The sequence below is a fragment of the Telopea speciosissima genome, chromosome 1, assembly GCF_018873765.1.
Source record: "Telopea speciosissima isolate NSW1024214 ecotype Mountain lineage chromosome 1, Tspe_v1, whole genome shotgun sequence".
NCBI classification, from domain to species: domain Eukaryota; kingdom Viridiplantae; phylum Streptophyta; class Magnoliopsida; order Proteales; family Proteaceae; genus Telopea; species Telopea speciosissima.
The window spans coordinates 27,514,750-27,541,535 of record NC_057916.1 but is presented as its reverse complement, the minus strand read 5'-3'; the positions used below and the strand labels follow the sequence as shown (position 1 = coordinate 27,541,535).

At 39.8% G+C, this 26,786-nt stretch overlaps 1 protein-coding gene and 1 long non-coding RNA gene across 2 annotated transcripts; one reads left to right on the top strand and one right to left on the bottom strand.

Annotated features, from left to right (window-relative positions):
- Window positions 1–257: 257 nt before the first annotated feature.
- Window positions 258–21,248, bottom strand: LOC122639269. The gene is made up of 3 exons (XR_006329489.1): window positions 21,116–21,248; window positions 8,137–8,142; window positions 258–268 (listed from the first exon to the last, which is right to left on the bottom strand). It is a non-coding gene; the product is annotated as an uncharacterized LOC122639269 (long non-coding RNA).
- Window positions 19,310–26,401, top strand: LOC122639260 (expansin-A6-like). The gene is made up of 4 exons (XM_043832080.1): window positions 19,310–19,505; window positions 20,076–20,394; window positions 21,185–21,523; window positions 26,374–26,401. The coding sequence occupies exons 1-3, from the start codon at window positions 19,358–19,360 to the stop codon at window positions 21,492–21,494; spliced, it is 777 nt and encodes a 258-aa protein (XP_043688015.1). The 5' UTR covers window positions 19,310–19,357; the 3' UTR covers window positions 21,495–21,523; window positions 26,374–26,401.
- Window positions 26,402–26,786: the final 385 nt, after the last annotated feature.

The window sequence follows — 26,786 nt, the reverse complement described above, 5'->3', positions numbered from 1 at the left end:
TTTAATGATTTCCATATATGCATCATATCACATATTCATCACCTCCTTCTTGTTTTGTTTAAAATCCATTTTGGTACATGGAATCATTATAAGTTTAATCACTATGAAATACCTTATAAATTTCCATCTAATTGTAGGATTTGATGCATAATAATCTCTCAAACAAACCAATATTTAGCATTAAAAGTAAATAATAGTATGGTTGTTGGAAATAAATTTTCTTCATCCTAAGAAATGATGTTTCAATATATAATTTGTGGACTTATTTCTTCTCTGTGTTTATCTCTCTCCTACTCACATGAAATGACTTCGCTGTCCTCCAATGTTCGATACCATTTTATCGCACCTCATTAGTGCTTTCCCCTATCCCAATTAATATGTGTGAAAGATGTAATCACCTAGGGCTATGTAAAAAGACAAGAAAGTACTGTACATACCACAGTGTACGTAAATTATACTTATAATTTTCATTGTTTTATGCCAAGCCAAAGGCCACGATCTTGAGCCCACCTTACCTGGCCAGTGGGGATCTCTATATGGGCCCCTAATTTGAGAGCTTGAAAAGCCCATAATTGGAAGCCTATGGTCTGAATTCGTATGAATAGAGATGCTTTTGAACAAATATTAGGGCTGACATGATGAGGGGAACAGTAAGCAAAACTCCAAACTTGCGAGTCAGACCGATGAGTAGTCCTAAAAACAGTAGTTTAAATTAATTGACATGATAAGATGAATCATAAAACTATACTAGTTAATATGCTTAAAATTACAAAAGAAAAATTTAAGATAATTGCAAATCAGAAGCAAGTTTTTAACACTTTATCCATTTATTTTTATGGGTTTAAGAACGTTAATCGGTCGCGCTCTAGGCATGGATCCAATGCCTAGACACAGTAACTGTCTTGAAAATGACCACCTTACCCCCATGAAAGAGTGAAAATCCCATGGGCAAGATGATCATTTCGAAGGTCATTAGGTGGTTATGTGTCTAGGCATTGGAGCCACACCTAGAGCGCGACCGGTTAGCCTTTTAGGCATGGCAATTTTTTTTTATTTTTTGAGTAGAAAGCATGGCTCATTTTTATGTTGCAACAATATATTAATGGTTTTAAACTAAGGGGGATGGATTACACATCGCTGCATTATGTGTATTGGTACATCTTTAATGCCAAGTCAAAGGGCAGATAGGATGGAGTGTCTCGGATCGTTATCTTGACGCGGTCAAGTACGCATCGTGCGGCTGTGCACCGCCCATGTGCGCACGGTGGGCCTGGTCAAGTGCGCATCGTGCGACTGGGCACAACCCATGTGTGCACGGTGGGGCCCACTGTACGCACATGGGCGGTGCCCAGCCGCACGATGTGCACTTGACCGCGTCAAATACTTGACGTGATAATTTTTCAGAGAGTCTCACTATTTGTATATAGGGGGGAGAGGACTCACGGATCTTTATCCCCTCCAGTTTCCAGCCCAGTTCCTCAGTGCCTCTAATAGAGGGGGAGCACAATGACCACCGTACTCTTGCCCGAACACTGTACTCTGGTGGGATCCACACCCCTTTTATTAGAGGCATTGCAGAACTGGGCTGGATAGGAAATTGGAGGGGATAATTTTTTGGGGAGTCACACAGATAGAGGGGAAAGAAAGTGTTAGTGAGTGTCATAAAAGATTTTTAATCTCCATAACCAAGTTTGTCTTTAGGGTATACCTTAAAGTTTAACTATCCACAAAATTTATATCCCATCAGATCTACCACGTGATGGATAGTTTGATCACATTGAGTAGTAGGACAGATCTGATCAACAAGGCAACTGAATACACTCCAACTGCCTTTCCTCACCTTCCAGAATAATCTTTCTATTCTTGGCCGGAAGTCATTCTATCATCACATGCAATCCACTTTACAACAAAAAAATAAAGTCATTCTATCACATGCAAATGCACATTACTGACAACAAAACTAGAATAATGTCTCTCTTAACAGTTAAATTTTTATCCAACTTATCTCTCAGCAATTTTGTCTTAATAGGCTAAATTCCTTATCCATTTATTTCATATTGGTCAGTCGAAGGTAGGGCTACGAAAGGAGAAATTACGTGCTAACAAATAATAGAAAGTTATTTCTCCCCCAACCCCCACCTCAACCTAAAAGAGATGCCATACATTAATGTTTGGTATGCATTTTCGGAATAGATTTTGAGTCTAAAATGTTGAAACGAGAAAGTAGAAAAGAATCGAGTTTCAGAATGAATTCTAATCAAAAATCTATTTTTAAAATACATATCAAATATATCCTTTGATTATTGAAAAAATATACGAAGAATTTTTGAATCTAATTATATATAAAATTTCAACCTCACTTGAACTGCCATATGACAATTATTAAAAGACCTGATGTTTTACTTTCGAACGAAGGCATACCTAGATCTTATTCCCTTATCTACTCGTGGTCTTCAAAAATAAATGAAATTAATTGTAGTATTAATTGACTTGATGACTTTGTTTACCTTACAAGACACTGCACTCCGGAAAGAATAAATTGTTTGGTTTCTTTGTCACGCCACCCACCACATGCACGTGCAAATTAATACAAATTAATATGCATTGTAAGTATATTTATAACTTTTTTTTGAACATTCAAAGGTCGTGGTCAACCAAACCATGGGTCATGGGTGGGTCCTATTCATTATTTTTGATTGACTGAATGACCATGACCGTAAATTTCTATCAGATCTCCAATAGCCCAAATCGTGAAAAGTGTGACCGTCGATATCAAGCAATTCAATGCTAACCACCAGATTAAATCCCTGAAGCGTACAGTCCACCAATTTGGATCCTCTACTCTCGAGCTGCCCGACAGGATCGTACTGTTGCTGATAAAGTAAGATGGGAAATAACCACCTTACTTCCATTCGGACAAGGCAATCGGACAGCGATAAAGCGGTCATTTCTCGCCTTATTGTGTCTGCACAGCACAGTCCTACCAGGTAGCTCGACAGTAGAGGATCAGGGTCCACAGTCCACCCAAGAGAATTGATGGGGTTATGTAGGGTTTGTTTGGTCACAAACAATCTATAGAATTTCAAAATCCAACGGTTGGGATTTAGAACTATTTTGCCCCTCAAAATATTGATACTTACGTTTTTTTAACCATTTTACTTTCCCCTATTTTAATATGGTTGATTTGATACCGATACCTAAAACCACAAGTTTGAATCAATGGAATGTAACTTGAGGCTTTTTAGGGACGACATGAAAATGAGTGCCCAACCCAAGGGTCATCCGTCAAAGCCAAACTAGAAGGTTAACTCGTTGATGTCAATATAAAGTGATTTATAGAATCTACACTGACACTCTCTTTCATTAATCCATATTTAAGCCTTTAGTAAATGAATTCTTTTCTCCACCTTGTTCTCCAAACACATGTCCATTAAGCTTAAGGAGAAATTCTATAAGATAGTAATAAGATCAGCGATGATATATGGGGTAGAATGTTAGGTCGTTAAGAAAAGTAACATAGATAGGATGAGTGTAGCGGAGATGAGGTCGTTAGAACTGATTTGGGAGTTGCACCAATCCAGGTTAAATTTCGTGAGAATTGTTTGAGGTGATATGGTCATGTACAACGGAAACCCAAAGATGCACTAATAACGAAGAGTGATCAAATTCAGTTTGAAAGAGCTAAAAGAGGTAAAGACAGGCCTAAAATGACTATTGGAGAAGTGGTAAGAAAGGATATGCACGTGGTAGGACTCAACCCTAATATGACCGTGAATAGAATTATTTAGAGGACAATAACCCGTGTAACCGACCCCTATAGGATAATGTTCTTGGGATGCTGCTTTGACTACTGCTTAAACTTTTCACTTTAGAATTTTTTTATTTTTTCTATTTTTTTTTCATTTCTTTTTATTCTATTGTTGTCACAACTTCTTCGGATCCATGTAATTGGAATAAGGCTATGGTTGTTATTGTTGTTATTTAGGAACAAGTCCAATCTTTTCTCTCCATCTCTTTCCTCTCACATGAAATAACCTCTCTCCACCCTTATTTTGTATGAAACCATTTCATCACTCTTCATTGATGCGTTTCCCACACTGCTGTTTTACTTCATGTTCAAACAAGTCCAGTTCTAACTTTGCCTTTTGTTTTTGTTTTTCCCAACGTTGAACGTTGACGACACCTTTTTTTGATGGTGGAAGCATAAAATGACTAAATGCAGCCAATCTCCATCTCCATTCTCGTAGCCTAAAACCTTATCTTGACCGGTTTACCTTGACCCAGTGAGGATCAAATATCAGTTTTCAGGCGGCTTCGGAGCCAGTCCTGTCAAATCAGGATCTGCCTCCATTAATGAGAGCATGTGAGGCAGCAGAAAAGTTCAAATGCCGTTGATCGATGAGATCATATATCAATGAACTTATGAAGAAGAAGATGATCTGGACCATTCGAAGTCTTTGATTGAGTTCATGATATGGGCCGTGTATTATTTATGATGGACAACCGACAGCGTTGGTTGGCCCACCAATGGAGCAAATTCAGGATGGGTTGGGTCATGACGGGACTCATGGGTGTGGTCTCCCACTAGATTCTTTAAATGGGGGAATGAAAGGGCCCACTTGTGAGGAAAATGGGCCTTATGAATCAGAGTCCATGGGCTGATGAATGGATGGATGGATTGGACCCACCAAAAGGGAGGGCGGGACCCATTTGGGAAGGAAGGTTGGTTGGGTCATTCTCCTTCCCAGCTGCTGTTTCTCAAATTATTTGTGTTTCCAAACCCAACACCCCATTATACTTCTTTCTCCCTCCTTCATCCATTCCATGGCAACACTCTTGCTTCTGTCTCTCGATCTTTCCTTTTCTCCATATTGGCCTTGCCATGATATAAGGAAGATGTCGTGTACCAAGAGAGACAGAGAAAGAAGTTCCAAGCAATGTTGTACAAATGATCCTATGAAAAAAGAAATTTAAAAGCGTAAACCTCAAGGAGGTTAGCTAACTCGGCAAGGATCATGTTTAAGGAAGGATTTAGGTTTTTTTGGCCATCCAATTGAAGTTGGTTTCATGGTTCTCATGGGCTTACCCTGTCTGTCCATAAAAATATATTTACTATATTAATTCTCATTTGTTCCCAAAATAAAATATTTTTGGAAAATTGGTAAGCATCATTTGGATAAGATTTTATTTTATTTTTTGATGAACATATTAATAAACAAGAGAGGGTTCTGATGTGAAGAGTTATAGGTATTCGGGCACCTTCTTTTTAACGACTAGTTTTTAAAGATAAAATCTATTCAAGTTCTTAATAAATGATATCAGAACCAAGGTTGTGGATGAGTTATACACAAATCTCCAACATTGTCATCGGTGACAAACTCTCTTAAGCTTGTAAGTTGATGGGTGTGTTGAGGATTGATGTTTTGTATTCTGTGGATCATTATCCTCTGCTATTACAGCACCGTGTTGTACTGCATTGTGCGACGCTCCAGAGGCTATGTTGCACAGCGAGCCCCACATGGTGCATATGGCCTCTGCAACCCCTACATGATGTAGTGCAGTTACAACATAGGATAATAATTCGTATTATGTGGTTTTGAATGTGAACCTTCTTTAAAGGACTATTAAAACTTCGTACGGTTATCAACAACTGTTTAGCTCAATTGATGAGCCGTGGTGCGCTATATGCCCATGCTTACCAGGAGGAGGTCTTGAGTTCGAGTCTCTGACCAAAATTAAAAATATACAAATAAAATAAAACCAATTTGACTTTCATGGCTCCTCAAAATCCACCTTATTCAAATAAGAAATCCAAATCTGAAACCAAATGAGACTCTCGAGGTTACCATTTTTTTTTTTTTCCTTTTTCTTTTAATCCTTTCAACCATTTTTAAATATGGATAATGCTGGTCTACCTACATCAAGATGTTAATTAGATATCTGACCTGGACCTGTACGGCTGTACCTGTGGATCCTTTCCAATCCCATCAATATTGGGGGAAGGGAAAAGGGCTAATAAGCCAGGAGGTCCATATTAGGCAACCGGTCACCGACAAGGTTACAAAACACTGTATCGGTTACCGTATTGGTCACTGTTGATTTTGATACTAATTTTGCAACCGATACAGACTGACTATATTGAACCGATTGATCCCTAACCACTTCGCTTAAATTCCCAATTGGAATTGATTGGAGTCTATCCTAGAAACCATAGGATTGGCCCCTTAGTTTTGAAGACTCAGTGGTTTAAGTCTAAAAAAACCTTAAAATCGATTGTTTTGAAACATTCATAATTAAGATTGAATTGATTTATTTCCATTTGAATCAACCGATTCAATTTCGATTTTGATTTTTTAAACAATGGATACAATCGTATCAATACCCATATCGTGATATTCAATGCCTAGAACCATGAATCTTTATCCCCTCCAGTTCCCTGTCTGACTTAATTCTCCAATCCCCCTAGTAAGAGAGGCACAATGATCACCCTACCCCTATCCAAACACTCTGTTTAGGTGGGGTCCCCCCTTATTTGAGGGACTGAAGAATTGGGCCAGACAAGAAACTGAAAGAGATAATTTTCCCTAGAACCATAGTCACAGATATTCTAAACGTCTACTACCTTAGCCGTGAAGTGAGACCCATGTGATTCAAATACTATCGCGAGCGTTTGGTTGCTTTCTTCCTTCATGCCATTATTAAGGCTTAAGCATTTTGTCTTCTAAGCCCCTTTCCATTCCTTCCCAAGTGGCCCAAATCCCTTCCCTAGTTCCCTAACCTTTCCCTTTCCTTCCCTTCGTCGTCGTCCATCCGAAAATCAAGCCTGATTAGGTGGTATAGGCTATGAATTATTATGACAGAAACGTACTTATTGACATAATTATCCCAATTTTATCCCATCGTAATCGAGGAACGCGTGGGAGAAAATCGGTCATTTAACTTTTCGTTAAATTCAAATTTAATAAAGTCTGATAAGGAAGAAGAATAAAAAAAAAACCTCACCTAAGATCTAACGAAAAAGAAAAAGAATTTTGGTCCATGCGTCAGCGACACGATTATGGATTTGTAAAATATTACCCATCGAATAATTGTAGTAGTACGGCGATTGAGGAATCAAAGTACCATCCATTGGACCTCTTTTGCCTCAAAAGAAAGACAAAGAGAGAGATCCAAAGTCACCCCCTAGCCAATTCATGTACCTTTGGGGTGGGAATCCATAGGCTATAATACTCTCTCTCTCTCTCTCTCTCTCTCTGTCTCTCTCTCTCTCTCTCTCTCAATTAAAAAAAAGGAGAAGGTTTTCCTACTCTTGTCTTTCAATCTTTCAATTTGCAGTTAATAGTACAAACCAACAACTCACAATGTGGTGTGAAATCCAAGAAGAGTATTTCTTAATTTTTAAACAGAAAAAAGGATAGTAAAAGAAAGGAAGAAGAGGGGTGTCTCGAGACAAGATCTAATCCCCAACCCCACCACAAAGCCACAATACCCAACAACGACACCAGGCTCAAGACAACCTCATGATTCAAGTGGTTAAGTGGGACTGAGAATGTGGGATGCATTATCTCCCTCAGAAATTGAAGAGAATGAAGCATTAATAAGTGGATTAGGAGGGGAAGGTTCAAAAAAAAAGTGGACAAACCCATGTGAGTTTTGGATCCCTAGAGACACTCACTACTACTAATGTTAATGCTCACTAAGTCAAAGGGGCTTTGTGAGCGACACACACACCACAGTCCACAGCAAAGAAAGGGTGGATTTGAAAAGTGAAACCCAAACCACCACCACCACCACCCCTATTCCCTCCTTAACAAGCTAAGTCATCCCAAAGTGAATGTGAAACCTTAGAAAACTTTGGTGTGTTATGGTTGAGACTTGGAGTAATGGAAGTAGAAGAAGGAGGGTCAAGGAGTGATTGGAGGAATCACATTCCAAGGGCAACATGGACAGTCGTGCAGAGTAGACAGGAAAGGAGAGTTGAGGAAGAAGAAGAAGAGAAGAAGCCTAGGGATTAGGGAAGGGAAGGTTTTGGTGGCAAGTTCACGTGCCTTTGCCATTGCTGGCTCCACTCAGGCAATAGTCCAAATAGGTGGTGGGTGTGATATTCTTGCAGGACAGTTAAGAGACTGAGATGACTCTTGACTCATATTCATGACGTGGTAGATCTGCCCCTATCAGTTTCTAATCCCCTCTCCTTACTCCTCACAATTTTTTTTATGGCCCACTTAATAACATCTTCCTATCATTCACCTGTTCTACCAAACCACTCTACTCGAATCACTACTTTACGTCAATCCAAAAATAGGAAATTGGGCTGCGCTTCGGTATGCATTCCCATATCATTGGGTATGCACTCCTATGATACCTTTTTTTCCTTTTAAACGTTAAAAAAGCTATTTTTAATATATAAAAAAAATGTAAATCAACCTAAAATGTATTCTAAAAATACATACCAAACACACCCTTAATGTTTTAAATTGAAGGTTTCAATCCACACATCACTGATATTCTTTCATCTCCAAATAATTCTTCTTGGCCTTTGTATTGTATTAAGGATTTAGTGTATAACTCTGATATAACCCAAGAAATAGTGTTTGATAAGCAAGGAGACTCTTTTTGTATAGTTATAACCATGATCCTTGTTAAGTATGCTCAATCCAAGCATACTGTATATCTACTTTTATTTTAGTAATATATCTTTTGTTTTTCTATAAAAAAAAGAAAAAAAAAGAAATAAGTGGACCCATCAGACTGACTAGCTGCCCGGGTCTCCATAATGAGACAATGGTCCGAAAGAATTTCAAAATATTGATCAAAGCCTAAGACCCTAAGCTTACATTTAGAAAACTACAAGAATGACTAAATCATAGAAGGGGCAGCGGCCCAGCTGTGATCAACCATTCAATTAGTGTCCCTTCTTTCTACATTTACTTTACCATATAGGTTTGTGGGAAAAAAAGTTGATTAGACGTTAAAGAATGAGTTTGTATAAGGACCAAGGAGGAAAGGGTGATCTTAACCTTGTAAATTGGCCGAGTGCTTTTAACCCCTTTTCAATTTATACTTTTGCTTTTAGGGGGGGGGGGGTCTGGAAGGGTGAAAATGGCATCTAGTACTTCATAGAGCAGTACAAACGTATTACCCCCAAACCCTCCTCTCTCCCCCCCCCCCCCCACTCCCCCCACCAAACCTATTAAAAAAAATGAAAGGGAGGTCATTACAAACAAAAGTTAAAATTTTATCTCTATGTAATAGACTTGAGTACAATGCAACTCTCTATATCTCTCCAAATAATGAGGATAAATTTAAAAAAAAAAAAAAAAAAAAAAGAAGCTAGCCAATGTTCTAGATGTATGGAGCATAGTTGGAAAATCAGGTTTTGACTTGGGCTGAGTCCCCTAAATTGAGTTTAAAAAAAAAAAAAAAAAAAATATGAAACCTGATTAGAAGTCATGAAGATTCACCCGAGTTTAAGAAATGATCATACTAAGTTCTAGTTAGTCCAAGTATTCATTAACTTAATGTTTTTATCCAATTCATGCGAAATTTACTGAGTCTGGGTTTTATTATTATTATTAGGGAAATTTACGAAACACCCCCTAAAAATGGGTCGAAACTCGGATCACCCCCTGAAATTTGAAAATACTCAGATCACCCCTTGGAATAGAGCCCAATACTCAGATTCAACCCTACCGTTAGTTAACTAATGAAATCAGCTAGTTAAATTTTTTGAAAACCCTAAACTACCCTTGAGAGTATAATTACTATTTATTCTTTTTTTTTCTTAAATAAAATAAAGAATTCCCTCTCCTCCTTCTTCCCCAATTCTTCTGATTTGCTTCTTTGTTCTGGGAGAGAGAAAAAAAAAGGGAAAAACAGAAATCTAGGCTTTAAACAAAAGCCATGAAGATTGTCTTCAACCTTCAACCAGGAACAAAGCCAGCGGAAGGAGACGAACTCCAATCGCATAAAACTCCTTCAACAAGGCACAGTTGGATCTGAGATTTTGAGACAATTGTCGAAATTTCAAGCTCTTTTGAATGCAACCATCAATCAACTCAATTAATATGTGAAAAGGGACATTCAACTCTTGCAACCATAACCTGATGGTGAATACAGTTTCAAGCTTGGTTATGGTGCAAAATCTCACAGCAGAGAATGATTCTGGGGAAAAAAACTCCTAGGGCTTTAAGATTTAAGGAATCTCTCTTTCTGTTTAGGGTTCTCGGTTAGTGGAACCGAACCCAACCCTTGAAGCAAACTTTTAGAAACTCTTCGAGTACTGTTCCGATTGCAAGAAAAACACAGAGGTGGTTGTCGACCACTCTGCCGGCGACTCTCTCTAGCCCTAAATCGACCAATTTGAAAATACTGCATGTTGGGTTTTAAGATTTGAAAATACTTAATGGGTCGTCGACCAATTTGAAAATACTAAGATTTCTCACCTTCTCTGATTTTTCTCATTCTCTTTCCCTGATTTTTTTCTTCTGAAATCCCTCCCCTGAAATCTCTCTTTTTCTCAATCTCAGATTTGTTTTTGCAATTTTTTGTTTTTTTTTTATTTGTTATTTAACAATCGAAGAGAACGATCACTGAGATCAATCGAAATTTCTACAAATCTGCCCAATTCCAGGTATGATTCTCTATCATTCTTAGAATTTCTTGATCTATTTGATCTATTTGAGATTCTGAAGTTCGATAATTGATGGTATCTCTCTGAAAAACTGATTTTTGCTCTAGTCGATCAAACTCAGAGACGACATTTCTGTGATTTTTGACAAAATTGTTGCAATTCCTCAAACCATCTACAATGGTTCCATTCTCGAATTTCGATCTGAGATCCATTTTTTGCAAGGATTGAAGCTGCTAAAGCAAATCGACGGGAAGAACGTCAACCAGATTTTTGTTACCCAGTTCAATGCTTATTACAAATCCCCCGAGTTGCAGAAAACTCCGACGAAATTGCAATGGTGAGGTCGGAGTTGCAAAGTGAGGATTACGGGGAGAGGAGGAAGAAATGGGTGAAAGTGGGTATTTTAGGTTGAAGACGAAGGAAAGGGTAGTATTGTAAATTTGATTATAATGATTTAGTACAAGGGTAAAATAGTCTTTTTATGTCAATAACTAACAACAAAATAACACCGTTAGTGTAGAGGGGGTGATCTGAGTAATTTCAAATTTCAGGGGGTGATCCGAGTTTCGACCCATTTTCACGGGGTGTTTCATAAATTTCCCTTAGTATTATTATTATTGGGCCACATACTATTCATAGACCATAAGTTTTGGACTACTACTAAACAAAACCCTGAAATTTTTATTAGTTGTCTTCGATCAATATTAGCCTCTTTCTTTCTTCTCATATGTAAAGCAACCATAGCTTCAATCCATCTTCACTCAAAAAATGAGAAAATAGAAGATAATAAGGGTGTCAAATGGTCAGTTCAATCTGGTTTTCAGTCGGGCTGAATTGATTTCGATTTGAAAATGAGTGAGACCAAAACCAAACCGTTAAGAATACCTCGTTTTCAGTACAGTACGATTTTGGTTTTTTAGTATTGGGTTAATACTGGTTTAGATCGATTTGTTTTTCGATTTAAACCATAATGAAATTTTATATTCATAACTTAAAGTGAGGAAAGATTTGGTAAAAACACTTTAACTCTTGTTCCCAAGTTAAACTAGTACACAACCAAGAATATGAAAATTGATTTGTTGTGTTCATGTTGTTATCGGAACAAGAGGAATGATGAATTGCAAGGGGAAGATAACTAATATTAAAATCACAAAATGAACCTTACTGTCAAATCATTCATTTAAATTTCCAGCTAATTTTTGTATAGTAAACAAGAAGATCAATGGAAGCATAATTACATATAAATTTTCTTATTCATAACCTCATACTCATTGATTTATAACAACTCCCCTTATAATCAGAAATTTTCTCAAATCAATGGATAATCAATTCACTTATACATAACCTCATATTTTAAAAAAAATATATTGTTTTATTCGGTTCGATTTGGATATTGGTCGATTTGGTGCGGTTCGATTTTAGTTGGCCGGTCCCATCATACCGCCCTGTCCAAAATCAATCAGATAAGGACCGGTTCCGATCCATCCGGGTTTTTGTCGATCAATTTTACTGGTTTTGATACCCCTAAAGATTTATAAAATAGACACACAAATGACTTGTCATGATCGGTTTTGACTCACCTGAGTCACCAAGTTTTGAAAAAGATGAGTGAGTCGAGTCGAGTCGAATAACCTAATTTTCCAAATATAATATAGGGATGGCTTACATATAAAGCTTTCAAAAGCCAAATATTCTTCAATCCAAAATGCCACTAGAGGTCAATCGATAATATTATGATTTAGTTGGATAGCAAGGATGTCATATCCCTCTGCTTACTTGCTCATTTTGATGGTTAGATAGAAGTGGCCAACATTGTTCATGATATCAAGCATTTAACTACTTATTTCAAATCATGTACATTTCACCATGTTTCCAAGGAAATTAGCATCATGGCTAACTCTCTAGCCAAGAGGGCGGTGTCTATTGCGTGTAGGACATCTTGGTCAATTTTCACTCCCTAATTGTCGGTTCTTTGTAATTCAGACACCTTGTGTTGGACACGTTAAAATAGTTGATTTGAACCAAATTGACTCAAATAAAGTGTAAATCGTTATAAAATTGACCAAACCTAAATCATACTAAACCCTACAATCATGTGTCGTAGTTGATTAGTGTGAAATTACTTACTGGTTTCTTTATTGGAGTAGCCTTGTGCCAAGGGTAGGATCGAGCAGGGGAAGGGAGGAGATTAACACTTGAACACACAGAAAAATGGAACTCGCAATTTCCTTGGAAACACTCCAATGGAGGCCAAAAGTATTAATTATTCAATAATTCTGCCTTTCCTTATTACAGTAGATCCTTTTATAGGATTCCCAAAGCCCAATCTCAATTCTGCCTTTCCTTATTACAGTAGATCCTTTTACAGAGTCCATGCCCCTTGGTGTATGGGGCAAGCCTAAAACAAAATCCATGGAAATATCTTCCCACGGGGCCTGTGGAATGGGTAAAGGCAAATAGAGACCAGCATCGGTGGCATGGCCCTTACTTGACAGATCCGACAGCGCATTACAAACGGATGCACGTCTCGCTTCAAATGTGGCCAATAGTACTTAGCCGAGAACAGTTGAAGTGTCTTATCTCGCCCAAAATGGCCTTTGTTATGCACCTCAGAGATAATTTTTTGGCGAAGCGAACAGTTAGGAATGCACAAGCGATTCCCATGAAACAAGAAACCATCACAAATGGTAAACTTGGACGCTTAGTGGTTGCCCACATCGGTGAGTACAGGGGAGAAATACGGGTCATCAACGTATAATTCTCGAAATGAATCAAAGCCCAATACCATGGTGCGCATGGTGTATAATAGTGTGCGCATGCGGCTGAGAGCATCTGCCACCTGCTTTTGGGAATCGACTTTGTGCTTGAGGATAAAATTAAATTCTTGTAAACATTCTGCCCATTTCGCACTTCACGAACTCAACTTCTGTTGGTTGGAGATGTATTTAAGAGATTCATGGTCTGTATAGAGAACAAACTCTTGATGTATAAGATATTGCCTCCAATGTTCCAAAGTGCAAAACATAGCGTAGAAGTCCAGGTCATAGGTGTTGTAACGAGTCCGGGCACCACTGATTTGTTCACTAAATAATGCCACAGGTCAGCTTGCTTGGCTGAGGACAGCGCCAATGTCCAAGCCCGAGGCATCACAGTGAACCTCAAAGAGTACGGTGAAGTCTGGCAAGGCAAGGACTGGGGCCGTGCTAAGCTTTCTCTTGAGCTGGTCGAAGCTTGATTGAGCATCACTCGTCCAGTCGGAGACCCCTTTCTTCATACAAGAGGTGAGAGGAGCGGCGATAGTGCTGAAATGTGAGATAAATCGCCTATAAAAGGACGCTAGCCCGTGAAAGCTGTGCACTTCGTGAATGTTTCGGGGGGTCGGCCAGTTCTTGATCACTTCAATTTTAGAATCGTCAACTGCTATCTTCTCCCTTGAAATATAGATTCCCAAGAAAAGGATTTTGGCCATCATAAAATAGCATTTTTCTGGAGCTACAAAAAGACATTCCTATCGCAACACATAGAACATCACTCGGACATGCTGCAGATGTTTGCCAGTAGTCTTACTATAAATTAAAATGTCATCAAAATAGACTACTGCAAACCTTCCCAAGAGGGACGAAGCACATATGCCATGAAGCGCATGAAAGTAGAAGGCACGTTGGATAGGCCAAACGACATTACCAACCATTCGAACAGCCCATCGCATGTTTTGAACGCGGTCTTCCATTCGTCACCCGGGCGGATTCGGAGTTGGTGATATCCACTCTTTCGATCCAACTTTGAAAACACCGTCCCACCGGCAAGTTAATCTAACAAGTCGTCCAGCCTTGGAATGGGGAAACGGTATTTTACCGTTATTTTATTAATGGCCCTGCTATCGATGCACATCCGCCATTTTCCATTTTTCTTTGGCACAAATAGTACAGGGACAGCACACGGACTCAGGCTTTCCCTAACAAATCCCTTGTCCATCAGCTCGATAACTTGTCGCTACAGTTTCTCATGTTCTATAGGGCTCATCCTGTAATGAGGGAGATTTGGTAGAGTGGCGCCAGGCACCAAGTCAATCTGGTGTTGGATTTCTCAAATCGGTGGAAGTCCCTGTGGAAGATCAGCTGGAAAAATATCTTGAACTTCATGCACTAAGGTTTGGAATAATGTGGGAACTTCTGTCACTGCAAGATCAGAATTCCTGACCTTGTTCAACAACATATACACAACATCGACATTTTCTAGAGCACCTCTTAGGTGTCTAAATGTGAGCAAACCAGTAGAGGATGGGTTGGAAATAGGAAGGGGCTCTTTAGAAGGAGCTAAAGTGATTTTCTTGCCCTTATGAGTGAAGGTGTATGTATTATGGTACCCGTCATGTTTGGTTTGTCTATCAAACTACCAAGGTCTTCCAAGAATGATATGACTGGCGTCCATAGGCAGGACATTACAGCAAACAGTGTCAAAATAAGTGGCAGCGATGGATAGAGAAACTAAACAACGTTTGGATACGGTTACCTTAGTCCCTTTTTAAAGCCATGTCATTTTGTATGGTGAGAGGTAATCCTTCATTTCGTGCTTCAATTTGCAAGCCGCTTCTTCAGAGACTACGTTCTTGCAACATCCCAAATCAATGATGAGTTGGCACACTTTCTTGGACACGGTGCAGGCGGAGTGGAAGATATTGTGTCGCAGCCAGTGATCTCCCAACTCAACACGTAGGCTAAGGAAGACCAGACGCATCATAAGAAATTCACCAGTGTCGGCGTATAGTGTTTGTCCAAACTCATCGGCATTGGAACTATCATACATTGGTTTTTCGACCAAATCAACATCAATAAGTCCTTCCTCTTCAGCTTCCACATCATTTTCAATGAGAAGCCCCTTGTTGCTGGGTCTTCCCATGACACTGCGACAAGAATCTACGCGGTGCCCAAGTTCTCCGCATGCATAGCATCGAACATTGGTCATGGTTCGTTGGTCCGTATTGGTTGTTGGAATGGGACGGTTGGAGGGAGGCGAACCAACAACGGGTGTAGGTGATCGGCCGCCTTTGATAGTTGGTTTTACTCCATTTTGGGTGCGAGTGATGGGGAAAGGGCATTGTTGTCCTCGCTATCAAGATCGTTCAATCTTCACAGCACGTTGGTGGGCGTCACTCAAGTCCAAAATCTCCAAAACTTCGATCACTTCTTGGATAAAGGGTTGCAATCCCCCAATATATTTTTGTTCACTAGCATTTCCGCCAGGTCACTGATGTTGTTGCGAATTAGCAATTCATTAAACTCAGTAGTGTACTAGTCGATAGTCTTCATACCTTGCTTCAAGTGTTGGTAACGGTGGTACAGTTCACGTTGATACGTTCCGAGCAGGTAGTATTTGCGTATGCGCTCCTCCATCTTATGCCATTTGGTAACCGGTTGTTGGCCATCATGAAGACGGGTCTGCTTCTCGCGGCGCCACCACGTGATAGCCTTCCTTCTCATCCTCATGATGATGATGTTGACCTGCTGGTTCTCTGGCACCGATCGAGCATCGAATACTTCATTTACCAATGCTAACCAGTCTACCAGTTCATGAGGGGATTCGTTTCCTGTGAACTTCGGAATGCCACCCTTCAATTTATGAAACCAGTCGACTTCTCGCTCTTCCTGAGCAGGCCGTTGCAGTGGTCTCCTTCCAACTGTATGCCTACCAAAAGAAGGGGATTGACTGTTTGTTGCATCACCCGACCTGCTGGACTGTGGAGATGCATTATGCAAATGCTCTATCTCGATGCTCAAAGTAGCAAGTTGTTGACGCAGTTGAGCATTCTTGTTTCCTAACGTAACGTCTCCGTTGTTCCCAGTGTGACCTTCTCTACGCTTGGGAGCCATACTCGCTATGCCTTGCGTCGGCTTTGATAACAAAAATGGAGCAGCCTTGTGCCAAGGGTAGGATCGAGCAAGGGAAGGGAGGAAATTAACACTTGAACATACCAAAAAATGGAACTCGCAAGTTCCTTGGAAACACTCCAATGGAGGCCAAAAGTATTAATTACTCAATAATTCTCCCTTTCCTTATTACAGTAGATCCTTTTATAGGATTCCCAAAGCCCAATCTCAATCTCCAAGCCTAAGATTGAGATTTTCCAAAATAAGAACATACTAAATAAAAACATAGCATATTAGGTAAAAAAACTAATTAAGGATAGAATTAGAAGGCAATCAGCTGTAAATCGGCCAACCAATCCTTGATTGCAATCACACCAATTCAGCCAATCAAGGATCCTTGATTGTAATCAACTGTAAATTAGTCAATCAATCATTGATTGCAATCACACCAAATCAGCGAAGCAAGGATCCTTGATTGCAATCAACTGTAAATCAGTCAATCAATCCTTGATTGCAATCAATCCTTGATTGCAATCAACACCAAATCAGCATCCAGTTAGCCACGTTGGGCTCTTATTCTCTCAGATCTTCTAAGGATCTTTGGGTGGTTGAGCTGGGCTTCCACGCCCTCCACTACTGCCTCTATGCCTACATCATTTATTGAATAGTGTAAAAAGGTTTTCACCCAAAAAAAAAGTAGTGTAAAAAGGTAACAAATTTGATATCGAGAGATTATATTTTCATGAGGTTGTAATTTCTGTCCAAACATATTTTTTGTTGCGGCAAAGTTTTTCAACTTAAATTGAATTAACAAGACTGTGCACAAAATGAATGAAACCAAAGATTTGGTTCGGTTTTGGTTTTGAGATTAAGAAAAATATGACCAGTTTCAACTGTACATATTGTATCTTGAATTGAACCAAAAACAACTGAAAAACTAGAACTGAATGCATCCAACGGTTGGATTGCTGAGCGTGCGGTAAGATATGTGCCTGAGTGGAGCTTGACATACATCCAGCCAGCCCAATCGTTAGATACCTCATTGGACACTTCGTAGGCGATGGGCTCCCTAGTGAGAAGCCGGATCCAGTAGAAGTGCATTAAAGGAAAAATTTTGAAGTTAATGATTTTAATGTTTTTTAAAAATAAAGAAAACCAAAGGAAAACCAAAACAAGTAGTAGAAGAAAAGAACAAAAAAATTTATGGGAAACAGTTTTTTGTGTCTATCTCTCTCTTCCTTAAAATAAGGGGGTAGATGTGTCTTTTCATATGGGGAGGAGAGAGATAGACTCATGAGAGTGCTGACGTAGGCCATACTCCCGGACAGAGAACTTTTTCCCAAAATTTATTTAAGTTGAAACAAAATGAGTTGATTATCTATCTTATTTAATTATGCACAATCACAAACAGGGAAGAGTGTTTACCAAAAAAACAAAAACAAAAACAAACAGAGAAAGGGATAGACTAAAGAATAGAAAGATTAGAGGGAAGGGGAGGGAAAGGATGAGTCATAACTCATAAGTAATAACTCTACTGCACATGGGGGGTTCGCTTCTGGATTGGATTTTGGGGGCAACGAATCAATTATTCGACTCATATGGATGGAGAGAGAGAGAGAGAGAGACTATTATGCCATGAAAGATTGTAAAGTGAAATCACTAATTCTTCTAAAGGTAAACGTAAAACAGTAAAAGATAAAAAATAAATAATAATAATAAAGGTCAATATTAAAAAATATTTACCAAGTATGTAATTTTATGCGAGGTTAGGCTAAAGAAAATAAAGGGTTACCATATCGCAGTGGGTCCCGGTTAGGCTTTAAAGGTTTTAAATATGCGAATTGTACCATAACGCGTAAAGTGTCAGTTACATACTTAAAGTGGGACCCACACAATTGTACCATTGGTGTGATTGTGACCCCACATAGAAATCTGCTCTCTGATCTTTACCGTTCGTCTGCTTTCTGTTGCTCGAGTACTCGAGGACGAGGTGGTCCGTTCAAACGCACGAGAGAGTAGTTGGTTGGAGAGAAATTCAGACTGCGTGAGTGAGTGAGTGAGTAGAGGCATGAGATGGGTCCCACGTACGGTAAATGACCGGCGTGATACGTGGAGCGATGAATACGGACAAATGGGTCCCACTCCCTACGTTTTGATTTGCTGCTATATTTGTTCTTCTTCCCCGTTAGGCGGGTAACTTTTGCCGCTACTGCTCGGAGACTTCGCCAGAGCTGCCGCTTGTGCGGAGGATTTGTCCCAATTTATTTCCCCCCCTGTCCCTCCCTATTCGTCAAAATTCCAATAAAATCTACTTTAATTACCCCCTAACCCCCACAATGAAAACCACAGAAAGGGAGGGGGGGGGAAAAGGCTAAAGAAAAGTCAGACAATTCACGGCCACCAGTGACAGCACAACTTGAGAAGGAAGCAAAGCGGTTTCAGAACGTCTTTCCTTTATTATTAACCTTATTCTTTAAAATTAGCAAGGAAAAAGTTTGCAAAAAATAAACCCCAAGGGATAATACGGTCCAAAAATGGAATTAAACTAAAATCTGAAATCAAATAATATTTTATTAATATTTTCTTTCTGATTTTTAGGGGCAAATAAAATGATATTTGTTCCACACGATTACAAAACTGCCACATAAGCATTAATTATAGCGTCATAATTACTTCTCCTACCCCTGCCTCTGCTATACCCTCACTCCATCCACCATAAGTAGCCCCCTTCCGCCATTCTTCCGCTTCACCTCATTCGTCTCAAGTTCTTAAATCTCAACCCTTTCGGTCTTAGATTCTCCGCATCTCTTCCCCTTGCTGCTTGCTTCAAGGGCGCGTGGTGACTGGGGGAAGAGAAATGGGTTTATCAAGCGTGGTTTGCGTAGTTTCACTTCTCTCATACTTGGCGCTCGTCGATGCACGCATCCCGGGCGTTTTTGGCGGCGGGCCATGGCAGAATGCCCATGCTACTTTCTACGGCGGTAGCGACGCCTCTGGAACTATGGGTATGTGACGGAGAAACTAGTGTAAACTCTACTCACTTGTGTACTGAACTATATTACACTTCAGTCCCTCTCGCATTCTTCTTCAACTACTAGTTACGCGCTTTCCATCTCTTATATGCCATTATTTGTCACTTGTTAGGCAGACATTTTCTTGGGGATCTCTTCAAATTTATGTAACCTCTGTTTTCCGGCATTTTTTCAAATACCTGATTATCTTGCTTTCCATCGTCGCTTAGGGTTGCTATTTCTGGCACTTCTTAACCATATCAGGCCGTGTATTTTTTTTTTCTTCTCGGGGAAATGGAGTCCTAATTCAGTGAAGTAGTGAATTACTCCGGGCTTAAATCTGTTTTCTTGCCGGTAACCGCTATTTTTACTTGTAGATAAGCTGCATTTCCTCCCAAAGACCATAGGGCTGAAGGAAATTCCAGAAGCTCCGCCCAGTGATCTTTATCTTGCCCCCTTTTTTCTTAACCGCCCCTCTTCCTCGAAAGAAAAAGGACAAAAAACAAAACCAATTACAGGGCACTTTAATGACTTACTTAAGTTATTTCTTAACTGTGTGAGCAGGTGGAGCATGCGGTTACGGTAATCTTTACAGCCAAGGATACGGTGTGAACACAGCGGCATTAAGCACTGCACTCTTCAACAACGGACTAAGCTGTGGTGCGTGCTTTGAGATTAAGTGCGCTGATGACCCTACGTGGTGCCACTCAGGCAGCCCTTCCATCCTGATTACGGCAACGAACTTTTGCCCACCTAACTATGCCCTCCCAAGCGACAACGGTGGTTGGTGTAACCCTCCTCGTCCACACTTTGATCTCGCCATGCCCATGTTTCTGAAGATAGCAGAATACCGTGCCGGAATCGTTCCCGTCTCCTTTCGGAGGTAAGTTTTTTTTTAACTTCTTTCTCTTTTTGTTTGATTCTTTTTTATCAGATGCTGTTTTTTGCCACTGTACGTCCACAGGATGTGACCCAAGTTGACTATAAAACCCGTTTTCTTCTTCCGTAATGACTCATGGTGTCCCCTTCTGTAACTGCCTTTCGGGGATAGTTGGAACTTGGAACCGAAATTCCCATTTTTATGCGTTTTCTTTCGGTGGGGTTTGTACTATTCTTTTGGTCTTCAGTAGTCGGGATGACTGAAATACCCCTTTCCGACAACTAAGAATTCTTAGTTTTTTACTTGAATATATATAGTACAACAAAAATAAGGGTATTAAAGTCATTGTGCTGACTTATTTGGACGGACGATATCCAAGGGTGTTTGGGTCATTTAACAGGTGAGGATTTTAACGGCCTATGTCGATTAAACACTCGGCAGAAAATCCGGGTTGCGCTACTTCCGACGCGCATGTTTGGTAACTTTATTATTATTATTATTTTTTTCATCAAAAAAACTTTATTATTATAATGAATATATTCTGATGGTAGAAAATCTGAAGCGTAATAGCCTAGTGGGGCCCATCGTTCTATTTCTCATTCATCAATGTATGGAAAGATTAGGTGTAAAGCTTTAAACCATCCCATGCCGCTCCCGCGTAGTTGCGTAGAAACACGGTTCTCTAGACAGTCATATAGACAGTCCTAGTCTCTTTTGTAAGGACCCCATAATCACGGGCCGGGTATTACGGGTCCGTTTACTAATAAAAGTGGAACTGGTGTGTATTACGCAGGGTGCCATGCAGGAAGAGGGGAGGGATAAGATTCACGATCAACGGTTTCAGTTACTTCAACTTGGTGTTGGTCACGAATGTTGCGGGAGCAGGAGACATAGTGAAGGTGAGCGTGAAGGGAACAAAGACAGGGTGGTTGACTATGAGCAGGAACTGGGGGCAGAACTGGCAATCCAATGCTGTTTTGGTGGGTCAGGCTCTCTCTTTTCGGGTCACCGGCAGCGATCGTCGGACCTCCACCTCCTGGAACATCGCTCCTGCAAATTGGCAGTTCGGTCAAACCTTCATGGGAAAGAATTTCAGAGTCTGATCCCTATCATCATCTCACTTGCCATTTCCCCCTTTTTCTTTTTCTTTTTTGAAAATTCCCGCTTAAACGTTGTCTGCTTTCCATCTTTGGTGGCGCCATTTTTAGAGGCTTTATTTATATTTTTTGAAATTGTTACTTAGAGAGAGAAGGTTTGAAAGTGAATGGGTGGTGTTTTTGGTAGGGAGAGAAAAAGGGGAGGGAGTGTGTTTGGATTGATTATGTAGGTATGATGACAGTGTCTTTCTTCAAACCTTTTTTTATTGTTTCCATCTAATTTTATTTTTGTTAGTGGTGGGAAAGGGGTGGAAATAGGAAGTGGGAAAATTTGTGTAACGAAACTGTAGCGTGGCTGAAGTGGCTGCAAGGGAAAAAAATATAGCCCGCAGCTTGCTTGCATATATGTTAGTTAATCTTTCTTATAGACAAAAGTTATAATATATAATTTATATGGTTAAAAGTTGTGGCCTCTGATTGCTTTCTCGTTCTTATTTTTTGTATGGATTTAATTTTCCAATAAAATGGATTACCCTAATTTTTTTGTGGAAGGAAATCTACGGAGCTGAATCGGCTAGAATTAGTTTTTTAGTTTTGGGATCAGACGAATCAGATTTGTGTAACCCCATTTTCATTTTTTATTGGAAAGTAATTTTCTGTCCCGGAATGTGATCTACGATAGTATTTTCAAGTGTTTATCTTTTTCTTTCTTAAAATAAGAGGGTAAAACTGTCTGTTCATATGAAAAAGAGGAAGATACTCATGCGGAGGTCAAAATCCCGAACAGATTTTTTTTTTTTTTTTTTAAATTAAAAAGCCTGGACGAAACTGAGATCCTTCTTGATGTCGGGTGCTCACGCGGTCACGCCTTATATGAGTAGTTGCTTCACATTAGTAAGCAGGATTTGAGGATAAAAGGGGAATCAGACGAGGACGCCTCGAGTCTCAGTCTCAACTTACACGAGTCACGAGAAAATGGCAGCAACTACGCCATAGTGAAGGACTCTGACCATGACTGACTGTTCACGGATCTTTTCTCCACAAGTCCACACTAACCGGTGACAAAACTCACATTCACTAGTTCGTTCACTTTGGAATGCGATGAGTGGGTTTTAAGAAAGGGATTAGGAAGAGAGATTGGTTTGCAGTGACTCTGTAATGGAATCACCAGTCACCAATATGAACAGATTTGTATCTTGTTGATATTGGGAGAACCGGAGAAGATAAAAAGATACCAGTACTCATATTATAATAGTTGGATTCTCAAGTGTTGTGCACTGGGTACTTGAGAGGATAATATTGTGTATTTTATTTATTTATATTTTGTAATATTCGATAGTGTGTACTTAAACCATGCTTAGTGTAGTGAAAAAGATTTGTAGATCTTTGTCCCCTCCAAATCTCTGTCTGGCCTAATTCTCCTGTGCTTGTAGTACTGGGGCGCAATGGCTACTCTACTTGATAAACCAAAATTATACAGGTCAATTGTGAGCTGCCACATGTCCTGGTCCAAGAGGAAAGACCACCCCAAGCCCGATCACTTTCTGTCTCACTTGATTGGCCCAGACGGCAAAGAACCAATAAGGTCATCCAAGGTCCAAGACCAAATACTATACGCAAGCCACTAGCATCATCGCTGAGATATACATCACCTCACCAGTGGAAGGTCCCATCTATAAGAGGTATAATCTCATTTGGACTGATGCACCGAAGATCTTATCCAACATACAAGGGCGCATGCATGTCTACCTACCGAGAACATCTTCCCTACTGGGATTCTACCTCCCATGAGGGAACAACCGACTAAGTGATAAATCCTATCAACAAGGAACGCCTATCTATTACGAGGACTACTCGTTACCAACTGGGATTCTCCACACCGTCATACTTCACTATAAATTCCAAGGCACTCTATCCCATTAACCCATATTGAATTCTAACTATTCATCTATTGCTCAGAGAGAACATAGGTATCGGAGAGTCCTAGGTTGGAACCACACCGGTTCTCCCTTGTCACTAAGATCCTTTTGCAAGTTGTGGCACCCGAAGGACCCACTGATGATTTCTTGACGCAACACTACCCTTGCCCCAATACTCTGTTTGGATGGGTTCCACCTCCATTTATTACAGGTATTGGGGGAACTGGGTTGGGCAGGAAATTGGAGGAGATAATTTTCCAAGAATTGCAAGGTTAGTGTTCAATAGAGTTGTGTATCCAATGATTGTGCCCTAAATGTATCCATGATAAGAACTATTCCAACGAGATGTTATTGGTTAGGTATCAATTAGGGATGTAAATGGATAACCGAAATCCGAATCCGAATCTGCATCCGTGTCTGTTTAGCGGCATCCGTATTCGTTTAGAGATATCCAGGAAATAATCCGAATACTCCGATTAAAATCCGTCCAAAAAAAAAATCCGAATACTTAATAATAAAAAATTAAATAAATAATGATTTTGACGGTTTTTGAAGATTCAATAGGTTCTAGAATATGATGAAAAGAGAATCATGATCTAAGAGATATGGATTGAGAGTGAATTGTATCCACTAGGGGGAGGAAGGTCCGGGTTACACAAGGCAGAGATGTAAACAGATGGTCAAAAATTTGAATCTGATCCGCATCCGAATCCGTTTAGAGGTATCCGAATTTGATCAGGGAATATCCAACTCCGATCACATCCGATCCGTATCCGATCCGTTTACATCCCTAGTATCAATCGGTATCGGAATACCGATATTTAAGTCCATGGTGATGTATAAAGCATTTTCCCCTTTTGTTATAGGCAATAATTCGAACCGTAGCTGGCAGTGTTTATTATTGTTGTTACGTACCTCTCAGTTGTTTTGATGTTGATGTCAAAAAGCCAACCATTCACACTTATACGAACTGCACTCCACTTTTAAGGAATTGGGGAGGATTTTTATCCTACATGCATGTACGTCCAATTATTCCTATATACCTTCTCCCATAGGACGGCGAAATGATCACTTTGTCTTTCCCCTTGGATTTCCTTGCGTATATTCGCATTTGCCCTTCTTGGCGTAGGGGCTACACAGCCTTGCAGCAAAACCCTTTCCATAAATATGGGAAAATATTCTATATGATAGAGTGGGTGCAAAATAACCATCTCGCCCCCATGATAGGTGGAAATTCTGCCCCCAAAATGCCATTGTGAGTTGTGGGCACTCTCATTGACTAATGTGCGTGTAACCCTTGTGCTCTCCCACAAAGAACAATCCCACAAAAAAATTAAGAGAGGATTTTCGATGAAACCAGTGAAACGAATCTCTCATGCCACACCGATGACGGTGTAAAGAACAATATCAATTATATGCAATTCAAAGTAAGAAAGTGTAAAACAATAAAATAAATTCCATGTGAGGATGATTTTACACTAGTAATGTGGGAAAATTTTCTCTCACAAAATACTCATTTTGGAGTTGCATTCAACTTCGTTAGAACCTTACCAATGGTATGGACAAGCCTAAAGATCTGGACTTATTCGCTAGATGGTGTATTGGGTAGACTATTGGTCTTGACCTACCAAAGACCAGCTTCGTAAGAGAAATGTGATGGTGTCCCCCTTTTGTTGTTTCTGTTGGGTGGGATTGGAGACTAGAGATCAACTAATTTTTGACTGCCCATTTACTAGACATATTTGGGGAGTTATCTTGAAACTTTGTTCTTCTTCAAGAAGGGTTGGGAGTAATGTCATCTTGGAGGCTAGATGGATTGCTAAGTATTTTAAAGGACATTCGATTGGTGGTATTGTGAAGCTTGCATTTTGTGCTACTATTGATCATGTATGGAAGGAGAAAAACTTTCGTATTTTCAGGAACAAGACCAAGACCAGCCCTTGTATTATTAGTGATATTTGAGCAGATATTGAAGACCGATGTAAAGAGATTATCCCTAAGGGAAGAAGAACTCCGAGGAACTTGCTTCTAGTTGAAAGATGGAGGGTCCATGTTGGGACTCTCTCCTTTACCGCCTCAATTGGCCACGAACTCTATGTATACTTACGTATAACAACATACAAGCCATCTGGATTATTCTCAATTGTTGCTTAGAGATATTTGACTTAGACATCGGAAAATCCCCCCACTGGTACAAACCAGCTCTATGATGTATTCTTTACTCTTCTGTGTAAACTACAGTACATTAGGATAACTTGTGGAGATTTCTTGACCCAACACTACATTTTGATTTGGCATCTCATCAGCTGAGTCAACTTAGGGTCGGTTTTCTCGTGTGGGTTCCGAGATTTAAATCTATGGGTAGAAATAATACCTTTTTATTTTAAATTAAAATAAAAATACACTTCTAAATGTGATGATCGAAAAAGAAGGATTCGAGAGCCTGTCCGAGGGCATCCGACGACTCGACTGTGCCCCTCAGAAACTGAAATGATTGTCATTACCCCATGTCCATTTGAGTCCCAAAATAATCAAACCTCTTCCCCACAGCCCTTAAAGCAAATTATGAAAGATATCAAGTACGGAGTACTGAGGTGACGGACATGTTTGTTGTGTACTGTTATCCCGCCTTGGGGGAACAGGGAATGAATACTGGGGGAGCCATCGTCCGTAGAACCAATTATTCATTTTACGTACCTGCATCTTACTCTTCAACACACACCATTAACATACCTGACTTATTTAGGTAAAAATGTTATTAAGATGAACGTTCCACCTTCCATTGGTAGTTTTTAATTGGGATAATAAGTAGTCATGTAAAGTTTCCCGCAACATCAGAGAGTGGGAAACCACAACAATAAGAGGGCAGAAGCCTGATTCATTCAATAAAAATCTCATATTTTGTTTAAGCAAAGAGAGTGTTAATGTAAACCCCACGACTTATTATGTAAGAGGGCATAGAAAGGAATCCCACTCAAGCCCACTCAAGCCAACGTCCGGGAGTGGGATACAGCCTATAGAAAATCTGGGAATCCGACGGTGAGAAGATGACAGTCAACTCCAATCAAAGGGCGAGAAGGAAACCGTCAACTCTATTGCAGTCAGTAAGAAAGAAGACTCCACCACAACCACATTCACCACTAAGCATGGAAGAAAAATTCGATTGAAACCTATCGAAACCACCGAGTTAACTCGGTTTCGTAGGTTTCTGAGACGAGTTGAAGGGTAAATTTAAAAAGTCCTAGGTTTTGGTTGGTAATGACTTGTTTCAACCAGTTTCGATTGGTTTCGACCATATTTCGGTACTTTCGACACTTATTCCCATCGAAACTTGGGAAAACTTGGGTTGAAACTAAGACAAACAAGTATTTATACCAGA